The 26,760-nt window shown below is 37.2% G+C and overlaps 1 protein-coding gene across 1 annotated transcript; it reads left to right on the top strand.

Moving 5' to 3' along the window:
• The first annotated feature begins 17,240 nt into the window (after positions 1-17,240).
• On the top strand, positions 17,241-22,604 carry Ndufaf4 (NADH:ubiquinone oxidoreductase complex assembly factor 4). Its single transcript, XM_076859908.1, has 3 exons — positions 17,241-17,462; positions 18,003-18,106; positions 20,556-22,604. Exons 1-3 carry the CDS (start codon positions 17,330-17,332, stop codon positions 20,841-20,843), a joined length of 525 nt encoding a protein of 174 aa, XP_076716023.1. The 5' UTR covers positions 17,241-17,329; the 3' UTR covers positions 20,844-22,604.
• Positions 22,605-26,760: the final 4,156 nt, after the last annotated feature.

Here is a 26,760-nt window from a genome sequence, read left to right on the forward strand (position 1 = left end):
CTACAAATTAGTGTTAGTTTTATTAACATATACATACAAGTAGATTATCATTAGAAACTCATGGAATAGTACACTTAGGATTTGTATGTTTTATTCCATATAAATTTAAACTAAAAAAAGAAACAGTAAATAAGTATTAAAATCTAGTTTAAGATATGCATACTGATGTTTTTAGGGGTAATGCATATTGATATCTGCAACTTACTTTGGAATATATCAAATAAATTAAATGGACTGATGTATGGGTAGAGTTGAGAAGCCCAGTAAATACATGACAAAACAAAATCAGCAAAATGTTAACTTTTTTTTTCAAACTTTCTGTATGCAGAACAAAAATTTTTTAAAATGTCATTTTGTCTCAGAATTTAACTCTCATATCCTTTAAATATGTGCTTCTTCCTGAAAAGAAAGTTCACAGTGTCTCTACTGACCCATTCAGATAGTGGTGTTCTGGAGCTTACTGGTACCATTTGAAAAATGTACTTGGTAAATTTTCAGTATTTTAGCAATAGCAAGTTCACATCAGTTGGGGTAAGACTATGTGCACCATGAAAATGAGATTTCCCAGGTCAGTCAAGGAGTCCTTGATATATAATCTGAGTCCAACAAGTAATAATAATAAAACAACAACAATGACAAGAAATATGTTCTATTCTCCATGCTTCCATCTAAGTCCCAAGTTCTCAGACACATCTTATTTCATTTGGCTCTTCTACTAACCCAGGAGTAGGTATTATTATCATCCCCATTTTACAAAAGAAGAAACTTAAGCAAAGTTAGCTTGCTCAAGGTCCCACAGTGAAGGTTAGTATGAGAGAGTAGGAATTAACCATTTTGAGGGACAATGAAAAGAAGAGTGTTACTGTAAAGGGAACAGAACAGCACAGGAAAAGTCACAATGGGTTCCAGTAAAAAAAGGATGCTTACCTGAAGATGCAAATGGAGGGTGATGAAATGTGGAAGCTGTTGAGAAAGTACAACTGGATCTTTAAGGACCAAGTGTGCAGGGTTTATTTGTTTGGTTATAAATCAGGGTGATGAGCAAGTTGGTCTATTTGTAAAGGATCATTGCAGCATCAGTATGGAAGCAGAGGGGAGGACAGAGTGGCTGACCATGAGTGATACAGGGGATAAAATGGAGGTAAAAGTTCAGATTGCTACCCAGATTTTACCTTAGACACCTGGAAAGGTGGTAATGGCCACGATAAGCTGGGAAGCACAGGAAAAGGAGCAGGCCTATGGGGGAAAATAATGAGTCACAGAATGTTATACCTGAAAGGCCTATAGGACCTGGTGTCTACAAAGCAAGTGACTCTCTAGGTTTGACACTCAGGGAGCTGGAATAGCAGATTCAGGAATCATCAAGGTTAGGATGAAAACCCAAGTCAGAAACAGGATGAGGCCACCCAGGGAGAGGCTGTAGAGTTTGGAGATCCAAGAACTTAGGCTACAGCATGGAGGAATTCCATATTTAAGGGGCACATGGAGGAGCAGAAGCCATAAAGAAATGAAGGATAAGCCAGAGAGATATTTGGGAGAAAATTCTTTTTTAAAAAAAGTCTGATCAAAAATGTCAAATACACTGAGTGGTAAAATATGAACTAAATAGTGTTTGTTAGATTTAGCAGTTTGGGGTTGGTGGGGCACATAGAGATTCAGTGCTACTTTTCATGGGGAGAGGAGTGAATGGGAGGCATAGATATGGAAATAGCAACTCAAAACAATTCTCCCAAGAAACATGACTTTGACAGGCGAAGAGAGGCTAGGCAGAAGGTAGCAGAGACAGAATGGAGACTGGTGGTGGGTTGATTGTTTTTTCAGTTCTAGGAACCAACACAGTGTTCATTATTTTTTAAATTGGAGGAGTGTGATCATATTTAAATGCTGGTGGAGTAAGAGAATTCAAAAAATAGACAATTGATTGAGAATCATTGTGAGCAAAGAGAGTTAAGACAAGTGAGAACTTAGGAAAGATATTGAAATGGTTTGGGCTGGCTCAAGATCCCTAAGGAAGTAGGAGAGGTTAGGACAAAGGGTTCATGCGTACAGTAATGTTCAGGTGCATAAAATTCTTTTTCTTCACAAGAGACATTGAAGATCTTTTATCAGGAAGATGGAAGATAGCTGAAACGCTATAGGGGTAAATAACCCTATAACTCTGTACCCTGGCTTAAAGAGAAGGAGGGCTAGTTGGACCACCAAGGTTCCTTAAGTTAGAGACTTTCCTAAGATGCACAGAATCAAAGACAGAGGAGTGTCCAGAGGTGAGAATTAGGAGGAAATCTAAAGTAAGTGAATCATGGAATGTGCCCCAAAGAATCACAAATGAAAAGAGGAGGAGCAGTTATGAGAAGCGATCAATGGAGGTCAGGAGTTATAAAGTTTGGCTGATGACAATAGGGAGGAATGGCTCTGTTGAGTGAGTGGCTGGGCATTTGGCTGAGTGCTAGAGAGTAGGGCTATTCATGGCAGAGAAGGCTTTTTCTTTTTTTTTCCCAGGAATGAGACATAGGGGAAGAAAAGGAGATGATGCTAACAGACTTAACATGTCATGGAGCTGCTTATATCAGAGTTGAATATAAAAAAAATAAAAGCCACAGGGAAATGAAATGTCACCTTTCCTAACCTTTTATCAAGTGCCCAAGAATCCTTCAACGGTAAAAGTGAGTTTGAGATTAGGACACAGAGTTAAGGTTAAACTGGAGCTTCCTGTGTCATCCAGATTCTGCCTGCAAACTGTGCCTGCCTGTTTCTGCCTGACTCCCAAACCCTAAGCATAACATCTAACCATTAGCTAAAGACAGCCCAAATGAAGCACACACACCTGGGTCAGGGGTCATTAATGGTGGGAGAGATCCTGATAAATACACCCCCATCCCACTTGCCCTCAGTGCAGTATGACTGGTAAGTATAGGGCTTAGGCCCTGAAGCTCCAGTCTGCAAGGTGCTTAGACTTCCCGCCTAACTCAGTGATTGTGCGTTATGGAGGAGAACTGCCCAGCTGCTTCTTGGCTGAGAATCTAGGACTGACAAAGGCCTCCCTCCTCTGGGAGGCAAGACTAGGGTTCTTCCAGATCTGTGTAGGGGGTGGTATTCAGGAGTGAAAGAGAGAAAAGAGGGTCCAGGTCTGGATCCTGCCTTTGAGGCATCATAACTCACCCAAAAGAAGATGGCCTAGTGAACCTTTATCAGTTTAGATGAGCCATTCTTCCTGCTTTGGAATAAAAAAAAAGAGGAGTTTGTGTTCTCTGCCTTAAATAAGGAGCATAATCAGGCCTGTTTTCCCTAATGAAGGAAGAGAGAAAACAGAACCTGAATTGAACAAAGAAATAATTTAAATAGACATAAAGAAAAAAATTCTTAGTCATAAGAATTTGCTTTGGGTTGAATTCTGCGCCCCACACCCCAATTCATATGTTGAAATCCTAATCTTTAGTATCTCAAAATGTAAACTTATTTGGAAATAGGATCATTATAGATGTAATTAGTTCAGATAAGGTCATATTGCACTAGTGTAGGTTCCTGGACCAATATGACTGGTGTTTTTCAAAGAGGGGACATTTGGAAGTAGACATGAACACAGGAGGAAAATTCCATTCAAATATGAAGGCCAAGATCAGATGATTCCACAAGTTGTAGAATAGCAAAGATTGCCAGAAAACCCCCAGAAAAGAGGGAATTGTGAACTGAATGTGTTCTCACAAAATTCACACTGAAATCATAACTCCCAAGGTGATGGTGTTATAAGTTGTGATCTTTGAGAGGTGATTAAACCATGAGTGCTGAGTCTTCATCAATAGATTAATGCCTTTATAAAAGAGAACAAGGGAGCTCTTTCATTCGCCATCAAGTGAGGATATAGTAAGTTAGTAGTCTGCAACTCATAAAAGAGAGTTCTCACCAGAACCATACCATGCTGGTACTGTGATCTTGAACTTGCAGCCTCTGGGACTGAGAAATAAATTTCTCTTGCTTATAAATGATCAGTCCAAGATATTTTGTTATAGCAGCACAAATTAACGGAGACTCTTAAGGAACAGTTTCCCCCTCGTGGACTTCAAAAGGAAGCAATTCTGCCAACACATTGATCTCAGGTGCATCTTCTCCAGAATTGTAAGACAGTAAGTTTCTGTTGTTTAAGTCATCCAGTTTGTGGTATTTAGTTACAGCAACCCTAAAATGCTAATGTAGAATGTCAAAGCAGTAGCTGTATAAAACTCTGGCTTGAAAAATATATTTAAAATATACTTGTGTCTAATTATGTCATTTATACAACTATCCATATTCATTGTATAATACATATTCACATAAAATTAACCAAAGATATTGCATAAATAATTTTAATAAAAGGTGGTATTTAAAATAAATAAAGCAATTATTTATCCTAGACAGCACCTGCTTGAGAGTCAAAACTTGAGTCTCTTCCAGGTTTTTGGTTCTGTGATTTTTATCAATAAACTGTACCAAATCTAATTTTCTCATGATAATCCAGATTAAAATCATATTTGTATTAATTCTGAGGCTTTACCTAAAAGGCTTAAAGGATTACATGTATAAATGTAGCAAATACTGAAGAGTAAATCAGTAACTTCCATTAAAAGGTAATTGATTTTAAAAAAAATAAACAAAAATTGTAAGCTTTCACTTTATTATCAGCAACAAACATTTATTAAGCATGTACTGTTTGCAATTTTTATTTTTATTTATCTATAGATACATGGAGGCAAGTAATTATGGTACTGTCCCATGAGTCTCAAAATGTAGTTGGGAAGCCAGTGCAGATGAAAAAACAATGAACAAGTTAGAATGCTCAAACAAAATGCTCCAGATATTGCTATTTAAATCATTGTCAGGAACAAGGGAGCCGGTCTTCACTCTAACATATAAACACATGCTTGGATATTCCCCTTTTGAGTAACTTGACTTACACATGGAGCTAGGTAAATGGTGTATATTTTTTGAATAATCTTATGGGGGATTTTCTGCCTCCTGTTTCTCCTCCCTAGGACTAGGATTATTATTGAAAGGTCCAACATGAGGAGATTCTTAGATCCCATTCCCTGAGGAGGGAGACCATGGTAAAGTGTATTGAGGGTAGTGGAATGGTCTATTGTACAAATAAAAGCCAGGAGATTAGGAATCTAGAGAAACTGACATCTTATAATGGACCTGCAGTAAAGGTTAATTTTTACTTATGCCCCAAACCAGCTATGTGTTCCATGTCTCTGAATTCCTGGCATATACCTTACATTCTCCTCCTTTTCTATCTCCTTTCCTACCTGTTACATGTTTGGGAAAATATAAAGTTCTTTAAATCTTCAAAATGACCGTCCATCTTAATAATTATACAATTCTAACAGCTTACCATTGTTGATATTCTATTTGCTACCCTATAACATGTCCAAATCACAATGCCTTCGCACAAAAGGCACATGTGTCCAAACTCTTCTGTATGTGTTGATGCCCTGGAAGTAACTTTATCTGTTCTTTCTCTGGTTATCTCTCAAGTGGTGGACTGAAAATAATCACCTGCAGTAGGAAAGAACATTGAATCTGTATACCTGTAGAACTGAACTATCCTTAATTATCTATAGTAAACCATCTCTATCCTAAGTCTGTTTCTGCCCAGCTTGTTCATCATGGTGCTAAGTGATAGATCTGCCTTAGCTAAAGACTAACCCAGAACAGGTTGAGCATGGTAGCAAATTTGCTTCGTAAAACTGTGGAATATGATGGGTTGCAAAGTACAGCTCAGAACCCAAATCAAGACCAATCATACAAACTTGTTAAATCTAAAGACTAGGTCATTAAAGCCAGAAAAAGATGTCCAAAAATAAGCCTTCATGACATACATGCAAAATTCCAGAGCAGAGCAGTTAATTTGGGGAGTTGACAGAAATGTTTTTTACTGTGCATCATCTCTGTATTTACCATCCTCCATGTGGTTCTGGCAGAGATGCCTAACCATCCCTATCAAAGGATGTGCGCATGACCCAGATCAAGTCAGTTAGTATGCTCCCTGCCTGAGAATTAACAACAACAAAAAAAAATTCCAGCAGCAGAAATCAGCTGGATTTGTGTCTTTGGACAGTGACATCTAAGTCCTGCTGCTGAAATCTCTCAAGAGTTTTGTCAGGACTCTACCCCTTCCAGTAAACACTCTTTTTTGTCAAAGTGTCAATTCAGTTTCTTTTGTTTTCAACAAAAGAATAAAGTGTATCCCAAAACAATTAAAATTAAAACAGGCAGAAACAAAAAGCTTTGGTCTGGCTAGTTGAGCAGTACTTACCCAGGAAAAGGGAGTTGGGAGCACATGGAAGGCATATAACAGTCACACCAGAAACGGGAAAGGTGGAACCATGGGACAGTTAAAAGAAGGAAAATGTAGTTGTTCATTGGAAGATGAGCTGATTATTCTAGATTATTTCTAAGCTCTAACTAACATCTCACAATTCAATATGATCTGCTCTGTGACCTGAATGAGTAGCCCATGTTTCAAATAAAAAAGGGAGAGAAAAAGCATTGGTCTTACATTTTGGTAAGGGTGCTGTGGATGGGTATTCAGAAGTATAGGATGAAACAAGAATATAAGCATTCTGATTCCATATATAGAGGAGTGTGCAGGTGGCAGAACCCTGTTCATAAAATCTGTGCAACATTTTAATTTTTTTTGCAGCTCAATTCCACTATAAGGTAAGCCCAGCATGATTACTAAACATATTCATTGCCTTGGATACCTGTGTGTGTGAAAAGTTGTGTTCTACTTTTCCAGGAAATATTCCTTGATGTTAACACAGGTTGTGCTTTTGTACTGTGGGCTGCCATAAAACAATAAACTCTAAATTTCTTCCTATTTCTTGGATATACCACCAAGGAGTATATTTGCTGGGCTTCACAGACATAGCTATACCATTGCTGACTTTGCTGGCCTATGACCCTTTGGGGGGATTTATGGCTTACCTGTAACAGAAGGGACAACACCAGTGCAGGAGTATGACATCAAGCATGCTTCTGACTCAGAGATTTTGCAGTTTCTGTTACCTTGGCCTAGAATACTTTTTCCCAGATGTCCACTATTCTTGAATGTATGAATCTTCTTTCTGTACTACTGGTTACTGAGCAGGAAAATGGGCAAATAACTAGTCACTTGAATACAAAATAAACCCATAGGTTGTACATCTTGAGTACTAACCAGAACTCTGGTTTGGAGTAAAAGTAGGGGGATGGCAAGAAAGCATAGATGGGATATTATCATTCAGATGAATCATGTTTCAATTTTCATCTGTCTCAATAAACCAGTTTTTTTAAAAAATGTCCTTTTTAGCAAGAATTAATACAGAAATTAGCTGGATAATTTAAGTTTTGGCATCTTGGGATCATATAATAAGTTTTTCCAATGAATGACAAACTAACTAGGCTTTTTAGAAGGAAGAACTCTAGTGAATGGAAGCCTATGAGCAGTGTGCAGAGAAGAGGAAGGCATAATTTCAAGAGCTACTGGTACATAAGGTGTTTAACAGTCATATTATTTTACTGCTCAATTCACTTAAAGCAAATAATACAATTTGCTGAATGTGAACTCATCAAGAATCCTATAGTCCTCCCTTACCCACATTTTTGCTTTCTGTTATCTTAGTTAACTATAGTCAATCAAGACCTGAAAATATTAAATGGAAAATTCCAGAAATAAATAATTTTTGTTTTAAATCACAAACTTTTCTGAATAGAATGATGAAATTCCAAGCTATCCCACTTAGCCTTGCCTGACACTTTGTCCAGTATATTCACATTGTATATGCTATGTTCCTGTTAATCATTTAGAACCCATCTCATTATCAGACAAACTGCAGCAGTATCAGTGTTTATGTTGAAGTAGCTGATAGTAGTCTAATATGACATCGGAGTGAAGTTAGGTGAACAGATCAAGTTAGTCAGTTCATCTAACTTTGTCTCATCACATAGGTATTAAGTCATCTCACATCATCTCAAGAAGACTAAGTACAGTAGAATAAGACATTGAGAGAGAGAGAGAGAGAGAGAGATATCACATTCACACAACTTTTATTATGATACATTTTCATAATTCTAACTTATTACTGGTTATTATTGTTAGACTCTTACTGTGCCTAATTTCTAAATTAAACTGTATTGTATATATGTATGAGTAAGAAAAAATGGTATATATAAAGTTCAAAACTATTTGCAGTTTCAGGCACCCACTGGAGGTCTTGAAATGTACTTCTGTGGATAAGGGAGGACTATGGTAACTTTTCTCATTCACAGCTTTTTTTTTAATTACTATTATTATTTTGTGGTTGTGTTTTAAAAAGCAGTCTATGTCTTTGCAAAGATGTTCTAAGAATGATAAAATGTATCATTAAAGAAAGTATTTGCCTCAAAATAACTGGAAAATGGGAATGTGTGTTGCTATCTAAACAGTGCCCTGCCCCTGCCAAGACTTCCTATAAAATAGATATCCCTAGTAAAACTGGGAAAAAAGTTTACCTCTCATATAGACAATAATAGCAATGTCTTACCTCATCTCTCTCTCTTGAAAATTATCCTTTGTATAGATGTCAATCATTTTGCTATGGCAGATCTATAACTTTCTAGTTTCTGTTCAAGAAACTCCTGCCCAGGTCCCACATGAGTGGTGGAAATGGGGTTCCCCTCGGTGGAATGAGCTGGCTAAGAAATAAAAGTTAAGAGAAATAAAATGACAAAAAACCTACAGAATACAGAAAATAGTTTCAAAAACAGGGGCAGGATGGGCAAGCTGATTGCACTGATTGAACTTCTGGACAAAATAGAGCCCATGCCTGCTTTATTTATATCAGGAAATATCAAAGAGATCCTATAGAATGTTCTTCTCCAGAAAAGATTAAAGGTGGGTTGGTCAGTTCCTAACAGGTTACGCTCATCACCAGAGCTACTATGAGGTACCTTCCCAGCAGAGCCTAGAGAAAGGTCATGTGTATTGGGCAATCTATTGCCCTGGGAGAGCTACAGATAGTTCACAATGAAAGGCTTATTTCTCTCTGCCTTCATGTGGAGAGAAGATCCTCATGTCATTCTGCAGTATAACTTTCCAGTTTCTATTTAAGAGAACTTCACACTAGAGAATGAAGATCAAACTATGTTCCTTCACTTAAAGATGTCTACCACCTGACTTCTTGTGACTTCAACAAAAGCTCCATTCAATTCTCCAGTCTCTTTGTACCTATCCCTCTCCACCCCACCACCTACTTTATTTCCAACCTTACTCTTAGACTACCTACTCACTTTCTATTGCTTTATAACTAATAACCACAAACACTGAGACTCAATACACTATATAATAATCATCTCACTGTTGGGAGGTTAGATATCCAGGCAAACTCAACTTGCTTGCTCTTCTCAGTGACATAGAATTAATTCTTCCTACCATGCCTGCCTCTCTGCCTTGGCTAACAATGTCACATCCAACAGAAATGAGACTCTCAGGGTGTTGTGTGTGTTCAAGCTTAGGGGTAATTTTGTGTGAATCCTAGAGCTACAAAATGGGATAACACTAGAAAATATCGCAATGATGTATTAATAAAATAATGTCTGAAAATACTAATTTCTAAACTTTAAAATGCTATTCAAATCTAAAGCATAATATTAAAATGTTTCACATTATATTAATGTTTTATTATACAAAAAATGAGAGCTAATATTTTCCAATGTTTACAATGTATCAATCCCTGTGCCTTCAAATGGATTATGCCTCATAGCAACCCTTTGAAGTAAAGGGGATTGCTATATTCCCATTTAACTGATACGCAAGTTGAATGGCAAAAATTTTAAGGAATTACTATAAAATCATGCAGTAAGGAAGTGACAGAACCAACATTCGGTTGCAGGTCTGTCTGGGGTCAAGTGCGATAGTAATCATAATGCTATATTATGATTGTTAAGGAAAGAGTAAGAGAAACAGTCACAAACAGAAAGAAAGGATCAGACCTAAAGAGAGGTAGACTGGTAGATGGAGTGAACACAAACTCTGGCTCTGGAATTTCTGAGTTGGGTTCATCAGCTAAGATAAAGAGTTGTGGTTATATCTTGGCTTTTCAAAGCTTTTCTGAAGCCTTTCTGGAATTCTCTGTTTTACATTTCCTCCTTTAAAACTAGTCACTGAGTATTTACTTGTTCTTTACAACTTTTCACATTTCTTTTTTCTTTTTTTTTTTTAACCAAATCATCAGGGGGAACATCTGTATCCAGGATCAAGATGGAGAATTATTGTGCTGATTAAATTGCTATGGACAGAATAAAATTACCTTTTTGAAATCAAGCCAAGACAACCATGATAAGATGATTCTTACTTCTATAAAAAGCAAGTCTGTGAGGCTGTAGAAGACAGATACATTATAAAAACTATCTAATACAGAGAAAAGGGAAGTGAAAAAAGGGGACAGGGAACAAAGCTACAAAGAAATGGAAAGCCAAGGATTCTGTTCTGTTCTATTACTTCTGTATCAATAGCACACTATAAAGTTTTATATTATCTTCAATATCCTATAAAATCAGACCTCCCTTAACATTTTTTAGAAAAATTGATTGTTAATATTTTCTATTCCAGATGAACTTTAGTATTAAAGTTCTATTAAAATTAAAATTTGAATTGAAGGTATATTAAATTTATAGATTGATTCATGGAAGAACTGACATACTTTTACACTATGTAGACTTCACATCACAAGAAACTTGATATGTACAGTTATGTGTATTCCTTTATATTCTTCCATAAATTTTGTGGTTAACTTGATTTAGGTTTTGCACATTTTGGAGAGTTTACTCAGAGATGTATAATAGTTTTGTGGTCATCATTGATGATAGTTTTGGTTACTTTGTTTCCTAAATGATGATAGGAGAGATAGCTATTCGCCTACCTTACTGAATTCATTTATTATACCTAATAGTCTTTTGAATGATTCTCTTAAATTTTCTAGGAAGATACAGGTTTCAATTTTGAAAATTAACAAATAATGTAAGACCCATAATTCTTACTTCCTTTTCTGGTTGTTTTTTACTTAGGACATTCTAAATATTGAACAGGGTCAGTGATGGAGGGCACTGGCTTTATTGACCTTCCTATAACATTTAACCATTTTAGTATGATATCATATCTTTTATCAAGAAAAGGAAGTTTCCTTCAATTCCTAGATAGACACATTTATTATTTGTAATAGGGTGTTCAAAATATATATTGAAATAATTATATAGTATTGACTTGGTTGCTTTAATTTCTGGAGTATAGGGGTAATCTCCCAGGCTCACGTGGTTGTTGGCAAAACTCAAGTTCTTTATTGCTGTACAAGTGAAGTACCTGTTTCTCGCTGACTGTCACCTAGGGGCCCCTCTCATTTCTAAAAGGCCCCAGAAGTTTTTTGCTATTTGGCTTCCTTACAGACTCTTAATGAAGTTGGGTATGATGGCCCATACCTATAATTTCAGTGACTTGAGAGGTTAAGGCAGGAGGACCACAAGTTTTAGGCCCCTCTCATCAACTTAGAATTTGTCTCAAAATATGAAAATAAAGGGCTGGGTATGCAGCTCAGTTGCAGAGCACTCTTGGATTCAATCCCCAGTGCTTAGAGAGGGGGAAAAAAAAGCCCTTAACATTTCATCTTGTTTGTTCAAGGGCAATAGGAGAATCTCTCATTCCTATCTCCTAAGATAGAGTCTTATATAACACAATCATTAGAGTGATCATATTCTATTCAATATTCAATTGTTTTATATCTGTGCCTTATTCTATTCTGTTCTATTTTATTCTATTCATATTTACTATATTTTTAATATATTTTTAGTTGTTGATGAACCTTTATTTTATTTATGTATTTTTATGCAGTGCTGAGAATCAAACCCAGTGCCTCACACATGCTAGGCAAGTGATCAACCACTAAGCCAAACTCCAGCCCTACTATATTTTATTGGTTAGAAATAAGTCACACAAGAGAAGACTATGTAGGTATTATAGTTGTCTAGAAAATTGTACTATATTATCTTACTTAGAAAAACTCACCATATTTGTGATCATATTCTTTAAAAAAATTCCCAATATCTACTATTTGCTCCTTTATTTCTGCTCAGATTTTCCAGATCTTTGAAACTCAAAGAACCAACTAGTTTTGTTTTCTATATAATTAATTTATGCTTTATTTTAGGCCTTTAAATTTTTTAAATTTATTTTGATACTCTTTTTCTTGTGTTTTTAACTTTAATGCTTAGTTCAAATTTATTTGCTATCTTTCTAGTTTTCTAACACATATCTAATACATATACACAGATATACACATATTTTCTTACAGTTATGCTTTAGCTACAGCCCTCAGGTTTTGGTATTTCTTTAAAAGCTATTCACTTCTAGATTGTACAAATCAAATGGTGGGAAGCTACAGAAAGAGGAGCTGGGTCTGAGTCTCCTTAACCATGTGGAAGGATACAGACATACTTTCTGCCTCTGATAAGTGCTCTCATTTCTTTCTTCCTCCTTTATTCCTCTCTTCTTCCCAATAACTTTTGCCTCTACTCTTCCCCTTTTCAGAGAGCTGTCTTTTTCTAATCGAAGAGTCTGGAGAACTCAAATACTCCCACAAATGGCTTGCATTTTCCAGGCATACTCATCTTCTAAAAGTAGATACAATGAGAAAACAGTAAAAAAAACCTTAATGCAAAGAAAAGGAATGGTAGGTAATCTGGGAAGGAAATTATAGGGTGGGGAGAAGAGTAAAGAAAGAAAATTGATAGACTTCTGGTGTCTCTAGGATACCATAATTAGGGAAACTAGTTATGTTGCTTTATATGAGGGGAGATTCATAACCTTGCTCATTGTCATAGATGCAAATAAATTCTCCAGAGGAAGAGGTTGGGGCCCTAAGAACTGCCTCTCTGAGCAGTGTGCAGAACTGAGTGGTAGTAAAATAAGTAAGGTGGTTTATTTTTTTCAATTATTAGGCAGTTACTGAAACTTAAGCTCTCTGGAACTGAATGAGGCATATTGGGCATTCTCCCTACCATTCTATCTTTGTAGTTATTTAAGTGGTCATAACTACAAATATGGATATTCTGAAGAAATGATTGTGGTGGACAAAAAAAAAAGGTCTTTCAAAGATGAACCTATAAAACTGCTACCTTGCACATATGGCAAAAGGTTCTTTGCACATGTGACTAAATAAAGGATGTGGAGATGGAAAGATTATCCTGGATTATCCACACAGGTTCAATACAATCACAGGGGTATTAAAAGGGAAAGAGGATGGCAGGAAAGTCACAGTCAGAGAAGGATATGTGATAAACAAGTGATGAACCTGCTGAGTGCCAACATATGTGGGAAGCCTCTAGAAAGAGAAAAAATCAGGGAAAGGGATTCTCTAGAGCTTCCAGGAGGAAGACAACTTTGCCAACCCCATGATTTTATCCTCATCAGACCTATTTTGGACTTCTGACCTCTAGAGCTGTAAGATAATAAATTGTTTTCTTTTAAGCCACACTTTTGTGGTAACTTGTTAGCAGCAATGGAAAACTAGTAAAATGACAAAAGTCATGAGTACAGTAAGCCCAGGGCAGGCATCTGGGCATAATTGTTGGCTGACAATTCCAATCTGAAACCTATTGCTTCTCAAACTGAGTATTGTGATTGGTTTGGGTTTTGGGTCCCCCCCACCACCACTACTCTTCTAGGCTTCACAAATATACAATAATGCATCACTATAATACTGGCCAAGCTTGGGAATTTTATAAATTACTTGAACTGGGGGTCTTAACAAATTCCTTGGCACTTGAGCTGGAGTCCAGGTTCTTAAGACCAACTCTGAACACCTCTACATCATTAGTGCCACCCACTACTAGATAGATTTTACTCAGTGAACCATCTAGGTTCTCACCTGGGTTTGTTTTGGGCTCCTTGAGTCATCCATCTCCTGGGCTTAGTGTCTGCAATTACTTGAAGAGTGAAGAATGCTATTGAATCATGTTCAAAGAAGGCATGTGCAATGGTAAGAGTTTAAGCAAAGGAAGACCAAAAAAGGTTGAGGGAAGCATGCAGGGGGCTGGCTAGAGACTATTGCTGTGATTTATGCCAGGCAAAGGCAGGTAGTCCACATTCCAGCTATAATGTGCCCCAAATGCCACCAAATGTGCACAACATGCTAATCAGCAATTAAACATCGAATTTAAAATATCTTTATTTTTATTACATGCTTGAAGAATGAGTCTAACTTTACTTTCAGATATTTAGTTATTGTATCCCTTTCATTCACCTATACACCAAAACTTCAGCATATCTTTAGTTCTTTTTCCAAACTTCTCTTTGCTCTTCTGGAAAATGCAAAGCAGTGCAAATATTGAACATCGTATTCTAAGCTTGGACTAGATTAAACATTTAAATTTTTAATCTGGGTAAAATCTATTGGTTAATTACTCTCAATTTTTAATTTTTTTACATTTATTATTATATTATTACTGTTTTTAAATACATGACAACAGTAGAATGCATTACAATTCTTATTACACATATAGAGCACAATTTTTCATATCTCTGTATATAAGTATGTTCACGCCAATTTATGCCTTTATACATGTACTTTGGGTTTTTTTGCGTTATAATTCTTAATACACATATATACTACAATGTTTCATATCTCTGTTTGTATAAAAGGTATGTTGACACCCAATTTGTCTTCATACATGTTCTTTGTATAATGATGTCCATCACATTCTACCATCCTTGCTAATCTCCTGCCCTCTTCCTTACCCTCCCACACCTCTTCCCTATCTAGAATTAATCTAATACTCCAATATTCTCCCTCCCTACCCCACTGGTAGGGAGGGAGAGCATGGAAGAATTACTCTCAATTTTAAGATGAGAAAAGCAGGTTCAACCAGATTATGTAACTTGCACAAGAACTCACTTCTGGTATCAGGGCTGGTGATCAGTCAGAGACAACCTGCCTAGGATCTGGAGTCCAGTTCATGGGTCCGACTTGTCTGTTCATTTGACATTTACTTGACATTTTAAAAGTATTTACTGTGTCCCAGTATTATTCAATGTGCTGGATATAGCAAGAAACAAAACAAACAAAAAATCTCAGGTCCTAAAAAAAATTATATTCTAGTGTGTTTGCAAGACCCTGGGTTCATTTCATTAGTAGCTTAAGATATTCAGTCATAAACATTTCTAACACTCCACTCAGATAAAGGTTAATTCTGAGCTCAATCTTAGTTATTCTTTCCTTGGGGACCTGATTTCAACCCTTTAACATAAGCCCAAGGGGAGTTCTTAAGTTCAGACTTCCTGTTAATTTATATGTTTTGACAAGAAGAGCTAGGATTATGCATTTATGGCTCAGATTTTATTTCTAGGATAATTCCCAAAGGGTGAAAGTCTATTGTGTGTTTTGGTGGAGAACATCTGCCTTCTGTTTTGCTTTTTGAGGGCTTGAGTAGCAAAGAACCAGGGAAAGCAGGCAGCTCACATTTGGATGCTCCTTAAATGTTAAATCCAATCTTTGTAAATGTGTGAATCCAAGGAATTCTTTTTTTAAAAGAATCTTTTTTAAAAAAAATATTTTTTGGTTCTAGATGAATGCATTATCTTTGTTTATTTATTTTTATGTGGTGTTGAGGATCGAACCCAGTGCCTCACATGTGCGAGGCAGGCGCTTTGCCACTGCCCCAGCCCCAGCCCCAGCCCCCCAAGGAATTCTTGAATTTTGTAATATTCACTGCCCTCAGCACTAACATTACTTTCTCATGCTGCCAGAAGTTTGGTAGAATTTCTTATGAGAATGAGATTTTCACTTTTAAAATATTTTAACAGAGTGCAGAATTTCTACCATAATTATTAAACAACATAATAAATATAATGAAGCAGATGAATATTTCTTGGCATTCATAGAAAGTGACTAAAATGTACTGGATATGAACGATTTCTAGACTTTTAACCATGTCCCTAAGTTGGAAACCTTGGAGCAGCCTGCCACCTTCAGGATAACTTCTCAATTAACATCTATAAATTCCAAATACCAAACCTGGCAAAAACGTTTCCTTATAATCAACGGGGAAGCTATGCTCCTTGTAGGGGTTTTGCTATGATTAAGCATGATATTTAATAAAATTAATTTTCTTTAACTAAAACTGTCCCTTTCTCCAATTCAATTTTTCTAATTTGATTATCTTTACACCTATATGCATTTCTAACTTTAGAAAGGTTAAAAACAACCCATCTATTTCATTTTACTGAGAAGAATTGAGAACACTAAAAACAGATTTTGCTGCCAGAGTCTGTGAAAAATACTGTAATTTTGGAAACTACTTCCTTCCTCTTAGTTTTCTTTTATTAAGGATTAATCACAATATTCCTAAATAATCTTTAATAAAAGTAGCATTAATGAAACACAGTCTGAAACGGAGAGGAGAGAGACTGAGAGAGATATTTGCTTTTCCCACACGTACTGGGCTATTGCTTTCAGTAAGTTACACTGAGGTCTCTTGGGGCTCAAAGACTCTGCAAGGCAACAGAGATAAGAAATGAGGTAGGAAAAGACAGGACGGCTGACTCCTTGCTTAACAGCATGGAGCAGTAAATAAAATTAGTTATAAAAACAAAGAGAAAAGAGATGAAAGCATAACTAAAATCAATATCATTATGTCAGTGAGTTATGAGAATGGGATAAAGATCATGGAAAAAGAAAACGGTGGCTTGGAGAGGCTTTAGGCAAAGGGATAGGAAAATAGTGGGCGCTGAAAGGAAAGAGCAGTTTAAAACAAATGCCCATTGAGAACGAACACCCTATTCTTATTTTCCTTTCACAAAAGCAGGACGGGATAACTCGTGGACCTGGTTTGTGAAAGGATCAGCTTCCTTAGGACTTTGGTTCTCAGCTCCAATCCTGGAGTCACGTGGGAAGCTTTAACCGAAGCCAGGCCTCACTCCAGAAGAATCAGTTCAGCAAGTCTGGGGTGGGGCGCGACCTGTACCTATCCCAAAGCTTCTGGGTGCGTGCTGGGGTCTGGGTCCTAGGTACCCTCTCAGCGTCCAAGGCTCACCCCCGCCCCTCCCGCGGGAAGCAGCCAGTATCCTTCAGGCTGTAGGCCCGGAAGGAAGCGCCTCTGACATCTCTGGACAGAGACGCTGTGTGTAGCCTCCTGACCACGAGGGGGCGACCAGCGCTCACGTACCTTCCATTTCCCGGCGCGCAGCCGGCTTGACCCCAGCGTGCGCACACTCCGTGCGCCCAGAGGTCACTGGCGCCGGTGTTTTCCCACGTGCGTTGTGAACCTGAGGGCATCATGTTATGAAGAGATGGGGGCTCGGGTGACCCGCGCGATCAGGAATTTCAACTTAGAGAACCGAGCAGAACGGGAAATCAGCAAGCCGAAACCCTCTGCGGCTCCCAGGCACCCTTCCACCAAGGGCCTGCGAGAGCAGATGAGCTGTGAGTGGAGCAAGGGCGCGGCGGGCGCTGGGTCGCCGGGTCGCCGGCTCCCCGGCTCTCAGTGCAGGGCTCGCGGTTGTGTACCGTGGGCCTCGGTCCCGAGGCCGGAAGACCTGTGTCAAATTGCTAGGCCGCAGCGGCTCTGATCAGCCGAGCGCAGGAAGGTGGAGCTGCCAGGCTGGTGACATTGAGGTTGTCCCCTCCGCACAGCGGTGAGGTTGGCGGCCCCGACCACTTGTCGGTCCCGGAGGTGGTGGTCAGTACCATCACTGACCTTGCCCTCACCTGCTATTGTCATTAATCGTTGGCAGTTTGTTGTGGCATATCCGAATCGGCAGGAATCGTGTGCTGCTTAAGTTTTCGCTCTGTGTCATCACAGAAGGATGGGTGCCAAGCCTGGCCTAGTATTTCGATTTACATTTAAAATATTTTCCGAACTTTCCAAACGATTATTTTAAATGCCTTATGTTAAGTATTTGGGATCTTAAAGGAAATTTTTCTTTCTTTTTTAATAAGTGATTTTTCTTTTTCTTTCCGTAGACAACCCAGAAGTTAAGGGAGAAATTGCTAGAAAAGATGACAGGCTGCTCTCATTACTAAAAGAAGTGTATGTTGAGTCCACCGATCCTGTATCTTCCCTGCGGGTAATGTGTGTTTTAATTAAGAAAATAGTTAATTTACTTATTTATTTTGGGGCTTCAGGAAGACGATCAAGAGAAGTGTGCTAAGTAGTAAAAAAAAAAAAAAAAAAGTGAGCATTCAGCAAGGGTTTGTACTTGTGTCCAGAGTCCAGGCCTTGGCAAAATTTAAGCACAATGTTCTAGGCAAGACACATAGGACCTGGTTCATTTACCAGAGTTCTAAAAGACTTATGAAAGTGGTGATTGAGTGCACCTGGGCAGATTTTGGTAGTTGCAATTTGAGTAACAAAAGGATATCTTTAGAACTATTATTCTCCTGTGAATTGAGGTATAGTCTAATCTTAAGGACTCCTTTGGGTTGTTGGGTTTGTCAGAGCTTTTTTTGTTTGTGTTTTGAAGTGTGTTTTCAAATAGGATATGTAAAATTAGGATTACAGAATACATTCGCAATGGGCATATTTGTTAAGTCCATATAGTAGACAAGTGCAGGCACAGTACTCTGTGTTGAGCAACACCTGCTTCTTACTCTCACAAGGCTTATGATGTTGTGAGGGAAACAGACATTAAACAGATGAACATGCATGCATACAAATACATAATTATAGGCACTGTGGAAGTGTATCAGAGGGATCTATTTGAAATTGAAGGATGAGGGATGGCTTCTGAGGAAGTGATATTTAGGCTTGAGTCTGAAGGTTGAATTAAAGTTTGTCAAGGGAGGTTCTGAATAGGGAAGAGTTAGATTAAAGGGCAAGGAAGAACCAACCACAACTTTCAGATTTTTTTTCCATTCTAAAATTTCTCTGGTACTGTTTATAGACAGGCATAGTCTGCACAAATATATTATTGATATAATTTTTGTAGGCGAAATAAGACAGCATTTGAAAATTGTATGTAATAGTGATTTTAGGGTATAGTTATCACCAAAGGCTCACATAAAAAACACATAATTGTACATGTTATGTTTTTTTTTAAACAGATATTGAATAATATTTCCAAACATTGTTTTTCTCATGTTATACTAATTCAGGCATTTGAAAATTGGCTCTTGGGGGCTGGGGATGTGGTTCAAGCGGTAGCGCGCTCGCCTGGCATGCGTGTGGCCCGGGTTCGATCCTCAGCACCACATACAAACAAAGATGTTGTGCCCGCCGATAACTAAAATATAAATATTAAAAAAAAATTCTCTCTCTGCCCCTCTCTACCTCTCTCTCTTTAAAAAAAAAAAAAAAAGAAAGAAAGAAAAAAGAAAATTGGCTCTTGGGGAATGAAAAAAAATTGAACAGTTACAGAAAGATATTTAGTGGTATTAAAATTTCAGGAGCAATAGAGAAAGTCTAAAATGAATGAGTGAAAATGAAAAATTGAATTGCCTATTTAAATTCTTTGCCCCCTGCCCTTTTTTCTTTTGATAAGTTTGGGGTGCTTTAACATCTTAAAAGTCTTCAGTATTTTTTTCTAGTGGTTTTCTGTTATATATATTTTTTTTTTTGGGGGGGGGAGGGTAATATTTGCTTGGCATTCAGTATGGTGTTTATTGTATAGAAGAGATCAGTTCAACTCCTTTCCAAATGGATGGCCAGTTGTCTACGTGTAATTTATTGAATTCCCCAAATTTTTTCCCACATTTTAAATGCTGCTATACATGCATATATAGGTCTGCTTATGAACTCATCAGTTCCATTTATTTTTCTATTTTTATACTAGAATTATAGTATTTTAAGTACTAGAGTAGTGATTAAGCTTCAATGAGATAGGCAGTGTATAAGTTTTATTTATACTGAGGGATTGGAGACATTAGTTTATTTTTAAGAAGAGACACACTTTCTAGCAGTATTTGAATTCATTTGAGATGTTTAGGGTATTGAATGTAAAATGCAAAACTTGAAACAAAATAGAGGTTATCAAGTAAGCATGACAATGGTGCCCTTTTAAATCAGTTTGATTATTTCTTATTAGAAATGCTTGGAACCAGAAGTGTTTCATCTTTTGTATTTTTTTTGGGGGGGGGGGATACTTGCTTAAGAGATGTCTTGGGGATAGGACCCAAGTCTAAACATGAAATTCATTTATATATCATATGCACCTTATACACATAGCTTAAAAGTAATTTTATACAGTATTTTTAGCGTGTCTGTATTTTGATTACAACTTATTACAGGGAGTCAGGTATGCCATTTTTCATTTACAGCATCCTGTTGGTGCTGAGAAAATTTTGGATTTGGAGCATTTCAGATTTCAGTTTTCTAAAGCTACCTTAATTCCTTAATGATGACAGAGCTATAGTTATGAAAAGGCATCATGGTACAGGTGCCATGAAACCATGGCTCATTATAATGAGAAAATGTTTGCAGTATTTATTTGAAAAGGAATAGTGTAAATTTGAGAAATGTGAAAGAAGATTCCAAATCTTGTACCCTAAAATTCACTTTTCTTTCTTTTTGGATACTAGGTGAAAACTACTGAAACACAGCAAGAATCAAAGGAATTCAGATTGCCAAAAGGCCACCATTTTGATATGCTGAATATTAAGAACATTCCTAAAGGCAAAATATCCATTGTAGAAGCATTAACACTTCTCAATAATCATAAACTTCATCCAGAAACATGGACTGCTGAGAAAATAGCTCAAGAATACCATTTAGAACTGAAAGATGTAAATGCCCTGCTCAAGTATTTTGTTACTTTTGAAGTCAAAATTTTCCCTCCTGAAGACAAGAAAGCAATACAATCAAAATGAAGAAAGTGATGAAATTGATTTTCCCATATGTACTTCCCATTCCCATATCCCTTTTATTTCCTCATTTTTAGTATATAAAATTATATAAACTACTGAGTGTTTAATGTTCCCTGCTTTGAGAGCATACTATTTATTGATCTCCTGACTTTTCTAGATTGGTTATGGATTTGTTTTGTTTTCTTTTAAATTAATTTGGTTTAGGCATAGTTCCTATGTGTATGTCAGCATGGCTAATCAGAACAGTTATAAATTTACTGTAATTGAAGGAGATATTATGTTATTTTAGACACATGATATCAGCTTTTAAATTGGTCTTTTGACCCGAGTTCCACATTAAAAATTCATAAGTCTTACCTTCCAGTTTAAGTGGTTAGTTCATTATGTCAGGGATATTGAAAGTAAGTTTTTTGATTCCTAGGACCATGACATTTTTTTGTTAGGGAAAGAGAATAGAATAATAATATTTCCCAAACAAAGACAGGCAGGAGGCTGGCTATGAAATCAGTGAAAAATATATTTATATCATTACTTTTGATGAATAAGAATTGGCAAGGATTTTTTTGTTTTGTTTTGAATTGGTTCTAAGTATGGAATAATGTCTTTTAAATTATAAGAAATAACTAGTAATGTTTATAAATGTTAGCAATCTGCTTAGACCAAAATGGATCAGGCCAAAAGCTATCAGAACTATTGGGTGGGGGGGAGACTATTGGGAAAAAAAACAAAAAACAATTTTTCTCTTGGTTTAATTTAGAAATACAAGAAATTTTTTTTAAAACAGTTAAAAAACCAGGGTAAGGGAAATTTGATGATCAAATTATAAATAAATATTTAGTTTTAATGCTAGTTGAAAGAAGAAAGAAAAATAGTAAGTGGAAGCATAAAATATGGTCCTTGGAAGGAAGCTGGGAAATTGCTGCTTCATTAATGTAATAAACTTAAAAGAACAACAAATATCTGTACTAGGATCTTAAGCGAGATTGTGTAACTTTAGCTCAGCTTAATAGATTACCACCTATGAGATCTTGGGTAGATTGTGTAATCTCTTGAGTTTGAATTTCTACTATAAAATGAGTATAATGCTGCCTTAAATATAATGGTTACTGTGAAGATAAATGAAATAGTAAAGAACTACAAAGGACCAAGCAAATATGAATTTTTTTCCAGTTGAGAACATGCCTGAGGAGGATACATGATGTAAATATTTGTAGTTCATGACAGCCAGACTCAGAATTGAGGTTTTCAAAATCATAGTGTATTTTTTTCCTATTAGACCAAAAATAAATTTATTTCAAAGGAGCAGAAGGTGGGAATTGTGGAAGATGGGTTTGTCAATGTGTTTCCATTGCTACTTCCCAGAGATTCCCCTGCAAGTGGTATGGAAGATGCTGAGGAATTCAGCATGATGATAGAATGACACATCAGTAGTAATGCTGAAACAGAAAGTGGGCAGAGATAGGCAACTTGTAAACTTGTTTTCAAATACCGTGCCATGTGATAAACTATATGTATTTTATTTTGTTCAACACAGTAGTTTTCAAGAAAATATGAAAGAATGCTAGCCAATAAAAATTTTTATTTTCAAACTCCTTTCAATCAGTCAAAATTATTTTCTTTTCTGTAAAGATCAATACTTGAATCACTGGTATTGCTATTTCTGAGCCACCTTTTGTGTTCAAAGCTATATTGTGTGATTAGGCATCTGTAAATATGGCTTCTCATATAGTGTCATGTGATAAAATAAAAGTACTTCCCGTATCATTCTTTAGTCTACTGCTTTTTATTACATATAGGAGAACACTTGGGTAGTAGGAATATCACAGAAAATGGATGATGTTTAGATTGACAAAACCTGGGTTTATATCTCATCATTACCACTAACTATATCATCTTGGACTTGTTAACAATTGAAAAAATAGGAAATAATAATGGCTAACATTTTAAAATTAATTACTATACTAGACCCTAATCTTGATCAATATTTTCCACAGGTATAAGTACAAATGTATTTTACCTTGAAAATTGAAGCACATGAAACTTTAGTAACATTATGTTGAAGCATGAAATTTAAGCCCTGTTAGATCATTTTTAGAACCTGTGCTAACTGCTATGCTGTGTTGTCTTTCTGTAGGATTATAAGAATTAAGTGAGATGACGTGCAGGTCGCCTGGGACTTTAAAAGGCCAGAACCATTCAGTGCTTGCTTTATATGAAAATCCCCTCCCCTCTAGAACTCTGGGAAAATAACAGATAACTGGGATTCCTCTAATATGAGAAACTGGTTTATTAAGCTTAGAAGACTCCTGGTAGGTGGATTTTGGATGTGAGATTGTTTTAACAATAATGACTAGTGATTGCTGAGTGTATACGGATTGACCATCTGTACAGGTTGATGAGTCTGTACAGGTTGACCATCTGCATTGTCTGGGTCTAAAGTTTATTATGTATGAAATTGAGGATTAGGGGAAAGAAGAGTGGCCTTGAAGGAATTTGAAGGATTTCTAAGTGATGAGGGAGAAGGAAAAAATCCTCCAAAGTAAGCAGGGTCATATGAGGATAGAAGGAAGTTAATAGGTAGGTAGGAGAACTGGGATTCAGGGAGCTGGAAGAGAAAGAGCTGACCAAAAAGAGAGGTCTGCTGCAGAAAAGTGGATGGATTTGGCAAAGTTCTACCATAGGTAAATAGGATAACCTTATAATCTGTTGCCTAAATTGGGACACTTGAGAGTAAAAGGCCAATCACATGAGGACAGTAGACATAAAAATGGAAAAACTAGGAAGTGTGGTCATCCTAACCACAAAATAACACTATTGGAAGTCTTAAAGGCTACCCTGATGTAATCATCTTAACTTCACCTCATCAACATTTGGAATCTTACTCAGGAATAATTCCTGTATGTGTCAAAGGGTTTTGCTTAGTCTGCAGATATCTGCATGAACATCCCTTTATCCATATTTACTCAATGCCATTTAACATACATAAATCCAAGAAAATGGGAGTTGGGGTCCTGGAGAATTAGTGGTATATGAGGGAGCTTCTATAAGCATACTTAAAGGAATTGAACTGAAGTGACTCAAAGCACCCTGGATTGAGGCTATGCTTAAAAATAGCTTGTTGGGTACAAACTGAAAATGTATAAGAAATGAACAATTGTAAAAGATTAAAATAGTTATCTGCATTTCAAATAGCCATCACTCATTGCTTGGTAACTATATTACCTTACTAATTCTGACATACACCAGTCCATGAAAAAGTTTGCAAGAGTGATATCTGTTTTTATCTGGCTACTCCATTTTTTCTGCATTAGGAATAATAGAACTGGGTTACTTGGTAGGGAAATGAAATATCAGAAGCACTTACTTGATCTAAATCTACATAAGAAAAAAATAAACTTTAAATTCAGAGCATTTGGGTAGCTATAGATTCCCCACACCTTTTTTTTTTTTTTTTTTTTCGCTTGACCTGATCACATCATTTTTAGTCATAACCTCCATGGTTGTCCTTGGTTGGTTTTCCCTGCATGGTTTCTCTTATACTATGAATAGTCAAAATAAGAGTGGTATGTGGAGCTTATGGCTGGACCTTGGTACCAGGAATGTGCCTGACTCTGATATTGGCTTGAGATAAACCAGGTACATTTTGGCTTGGGTGAAGTCACTTTTGTCCCGACCATTATTATAAACCCCCATTATTCTGACCCATATTGTAGAGGTCCACCTGAATCTTGCTACCACCCAGAACCATGCTGATGTCACTAAGACCTCAGTAAATCGCACTCTGCAATCCTGGATCTCCATGCCTCTTCAGTCATATGAACTAGCTTTGGGAGCTAGTTCTCAAACACTGAAAATGGGTTATTTCAAAACAATTATCCAGCCAAGACTAAGGAAATGTTCAAGGAGAAGGAGCATCCTCAGGAAAAGTCCTGGGCTGGCCATCTAACTTCATGTGGGGAGGCTTGGCCCATGCATTAGAGGTGTATAGCCCACCAAGTGAGTATGGGTACACTATGAAATCACTGCTGAATTTGGAGCAGCTATTTGCTGAATGCTTCTTATCCCATTGCTGTTAGGAAGAGTGATGTCTCACTGTTAGTGGAATGGCTGTTGCTGTGGGCAGTTCAGTTTGGCTACCAATGTCCATCTGGCTGGAGGCAAGAGTATAAAGACTTCAGGAAAAGTGATACAAGTTGAAAGAGATATACGTCTGTTATGGTTTATATAAGTGGTGTGGCCCCAAAACTCATGTGGATTAATCCACTGATATGGATTAACTGGGTGGTAACCATAGGCCAGTAAGGTGTGACTGGAGGAAGTAAGTCACTGGGGCTTAGTCTTTTAAGGGTTTATATTTTGTACTTGGTGAGTACAACTTGCTTTCTGCATTCTGGGTGCTATGTCCTGAACTGCTACCCTTCCACCATGATGTTCTGCTTCACTTTGTGCCCAGAGTAATGGGGTTGGCCAACGTACACAGAACTTCTGAAACTGTGAGCCAAAATAAACTTTTCTTCCTCTACCTTGTTGTCATTTCTTTTGTCACAGCAATGAAAAAGTTGACTATAACATCATCTCTCTCTTTTACCATAGACTGTAGCCTGGCTGAGAAAGTTGAAGATCAGGACTCCAAGCTAGATATTCTAATTTGCTGTTTTGTGACACTGAGGGAAAAGTGGTGGAAGAGAAAACAAGTATGGACTGTCATCTGAAGATCAGAATGCAATGCAAAGAACTAGAATCCCTAGGAGAGAGGAATGAAGAAGAACCTGAGATTGAAATGATAGAGAACAGGGACCACCACCACTAATCCCACCTCCACATCCTCCCAACCCCTTACCCCCATAAATCAGACTCACTTTTCTGTTTGAATGCCACTGTAAAGGCACAGAATACTCAGATGGGGGACCTTCCGATTTAAGAAACCGTGACTGTTCAGGAGTGTACTGTCACAAAATTGCTAAATATTATAAAAACTTTTTAAACAACTCCCCTGGGAAAACCTAACTGCCTGGATGGTAGACTGGGACATGGGAGGGGATGACATTTCACTGGTAGGAAATGAAATAAAACGTAATTTTATCACTCATCCAGCCTTTAGGTAGCACCTACATAATGTCTGTTGTTCCAAGGAAATCATTCTCTTATAGATTGGATCATCTGAGGCATGAGAGATATGGCCACATAAGGGAACTGTACCAGCCAGCATAGGTACCCCCATGGAAAAGCATTGAGAAAGCCCAGGGTATTCTGTGGGAATTGGGCATGTGAAAAGCCATTTATGCCCAGGTGTTTCAAGGAGCTGAAAAGCAGTTTCTAAATATGGAATGAAAACAAAATGTTCCTATAGTACATTTTTTTTGTTTACTCCTCAGTTTGATTTTTTTGACAGAATTTTTAATAATATGGACAAGGTTGTGTTCAGCCTTGGGTAGAAAAGATGGTCAGAATAAGACCTGCCTTGTCACAAAGCCTGACAACTAAGAGAAATGGGAGAGAAAAGAAATGGTGGGGAGTGGTAAAGGTAATAAGAAAGCAGATGTGGTATTTATTACTTGCTTTGGCAACCCCAGGGAACCTAACGCAATCTTGATAGCCTTATGGAAGGAGCTTAAGCCTGGACATTTCCAACCTTTTCCTTCTGTTCCCTCTAGGGGAAGATGAAGAATTTTCAAATTACAGTATTGACAGATGCATAGGATGGATTCCCTACATTCTCTTTGAGTAAGAGAGAGAGAGTTGGCAACCAGATGCCTCATCTGGAATTATCTTCTGTTCCCCAAGAACCAGGGGAAGTCCTTTGCTCCAGTAAATACGGTTGTTGAATGTATACTGATCTATTGCAACCCAGAATGTTCTCCGGGGCTGGGCAGTGCTTGAGGAATATGAGGATAAGACCATCAGAGAGAGATCGTTACAT

This window comes from Callospermophilus lateralis, chromosome 6 (genome assembly GCF_048772815.1).
Source record: "Callospermophilus lateralis isolate mCalLat2 chromosome 6, mCalLat2.hap1, whole genome shotgun sequence".
Taxonomy (NCBI): domain Eukaryota; kingdom Metazoa; phylum Chordata; class Mammalia; order Rodentia; family Sciuridae; genus Callospermophilus; species Callospermophilus lateralis.

Bases quoted from the DNA above. Each gene is read 5' to 3' on its own strand.
- Ndufaf4 (XM_076859908.1), top strand. From the start codon at position 17,330: ATGGGGGCTCGGGTGACCCGCGCGATCAGGAATTTCAACTTAGAGAAC. The intron at 17,463-18,002 runs GTGAGTGGAGCA...TTCTTTCCGTAG, and splicing joins CCTGCGAGAGCAGATGAGCT to ACAACCCAGAAGTTAAGGGA. The intron at 18,107-20,555 runs GTAATGTGTGTT...TTTGGATACTAG, and splicing joins ATCCTGTATCTTCCCTGCGG to GTGAAAACTACTGAAACACA.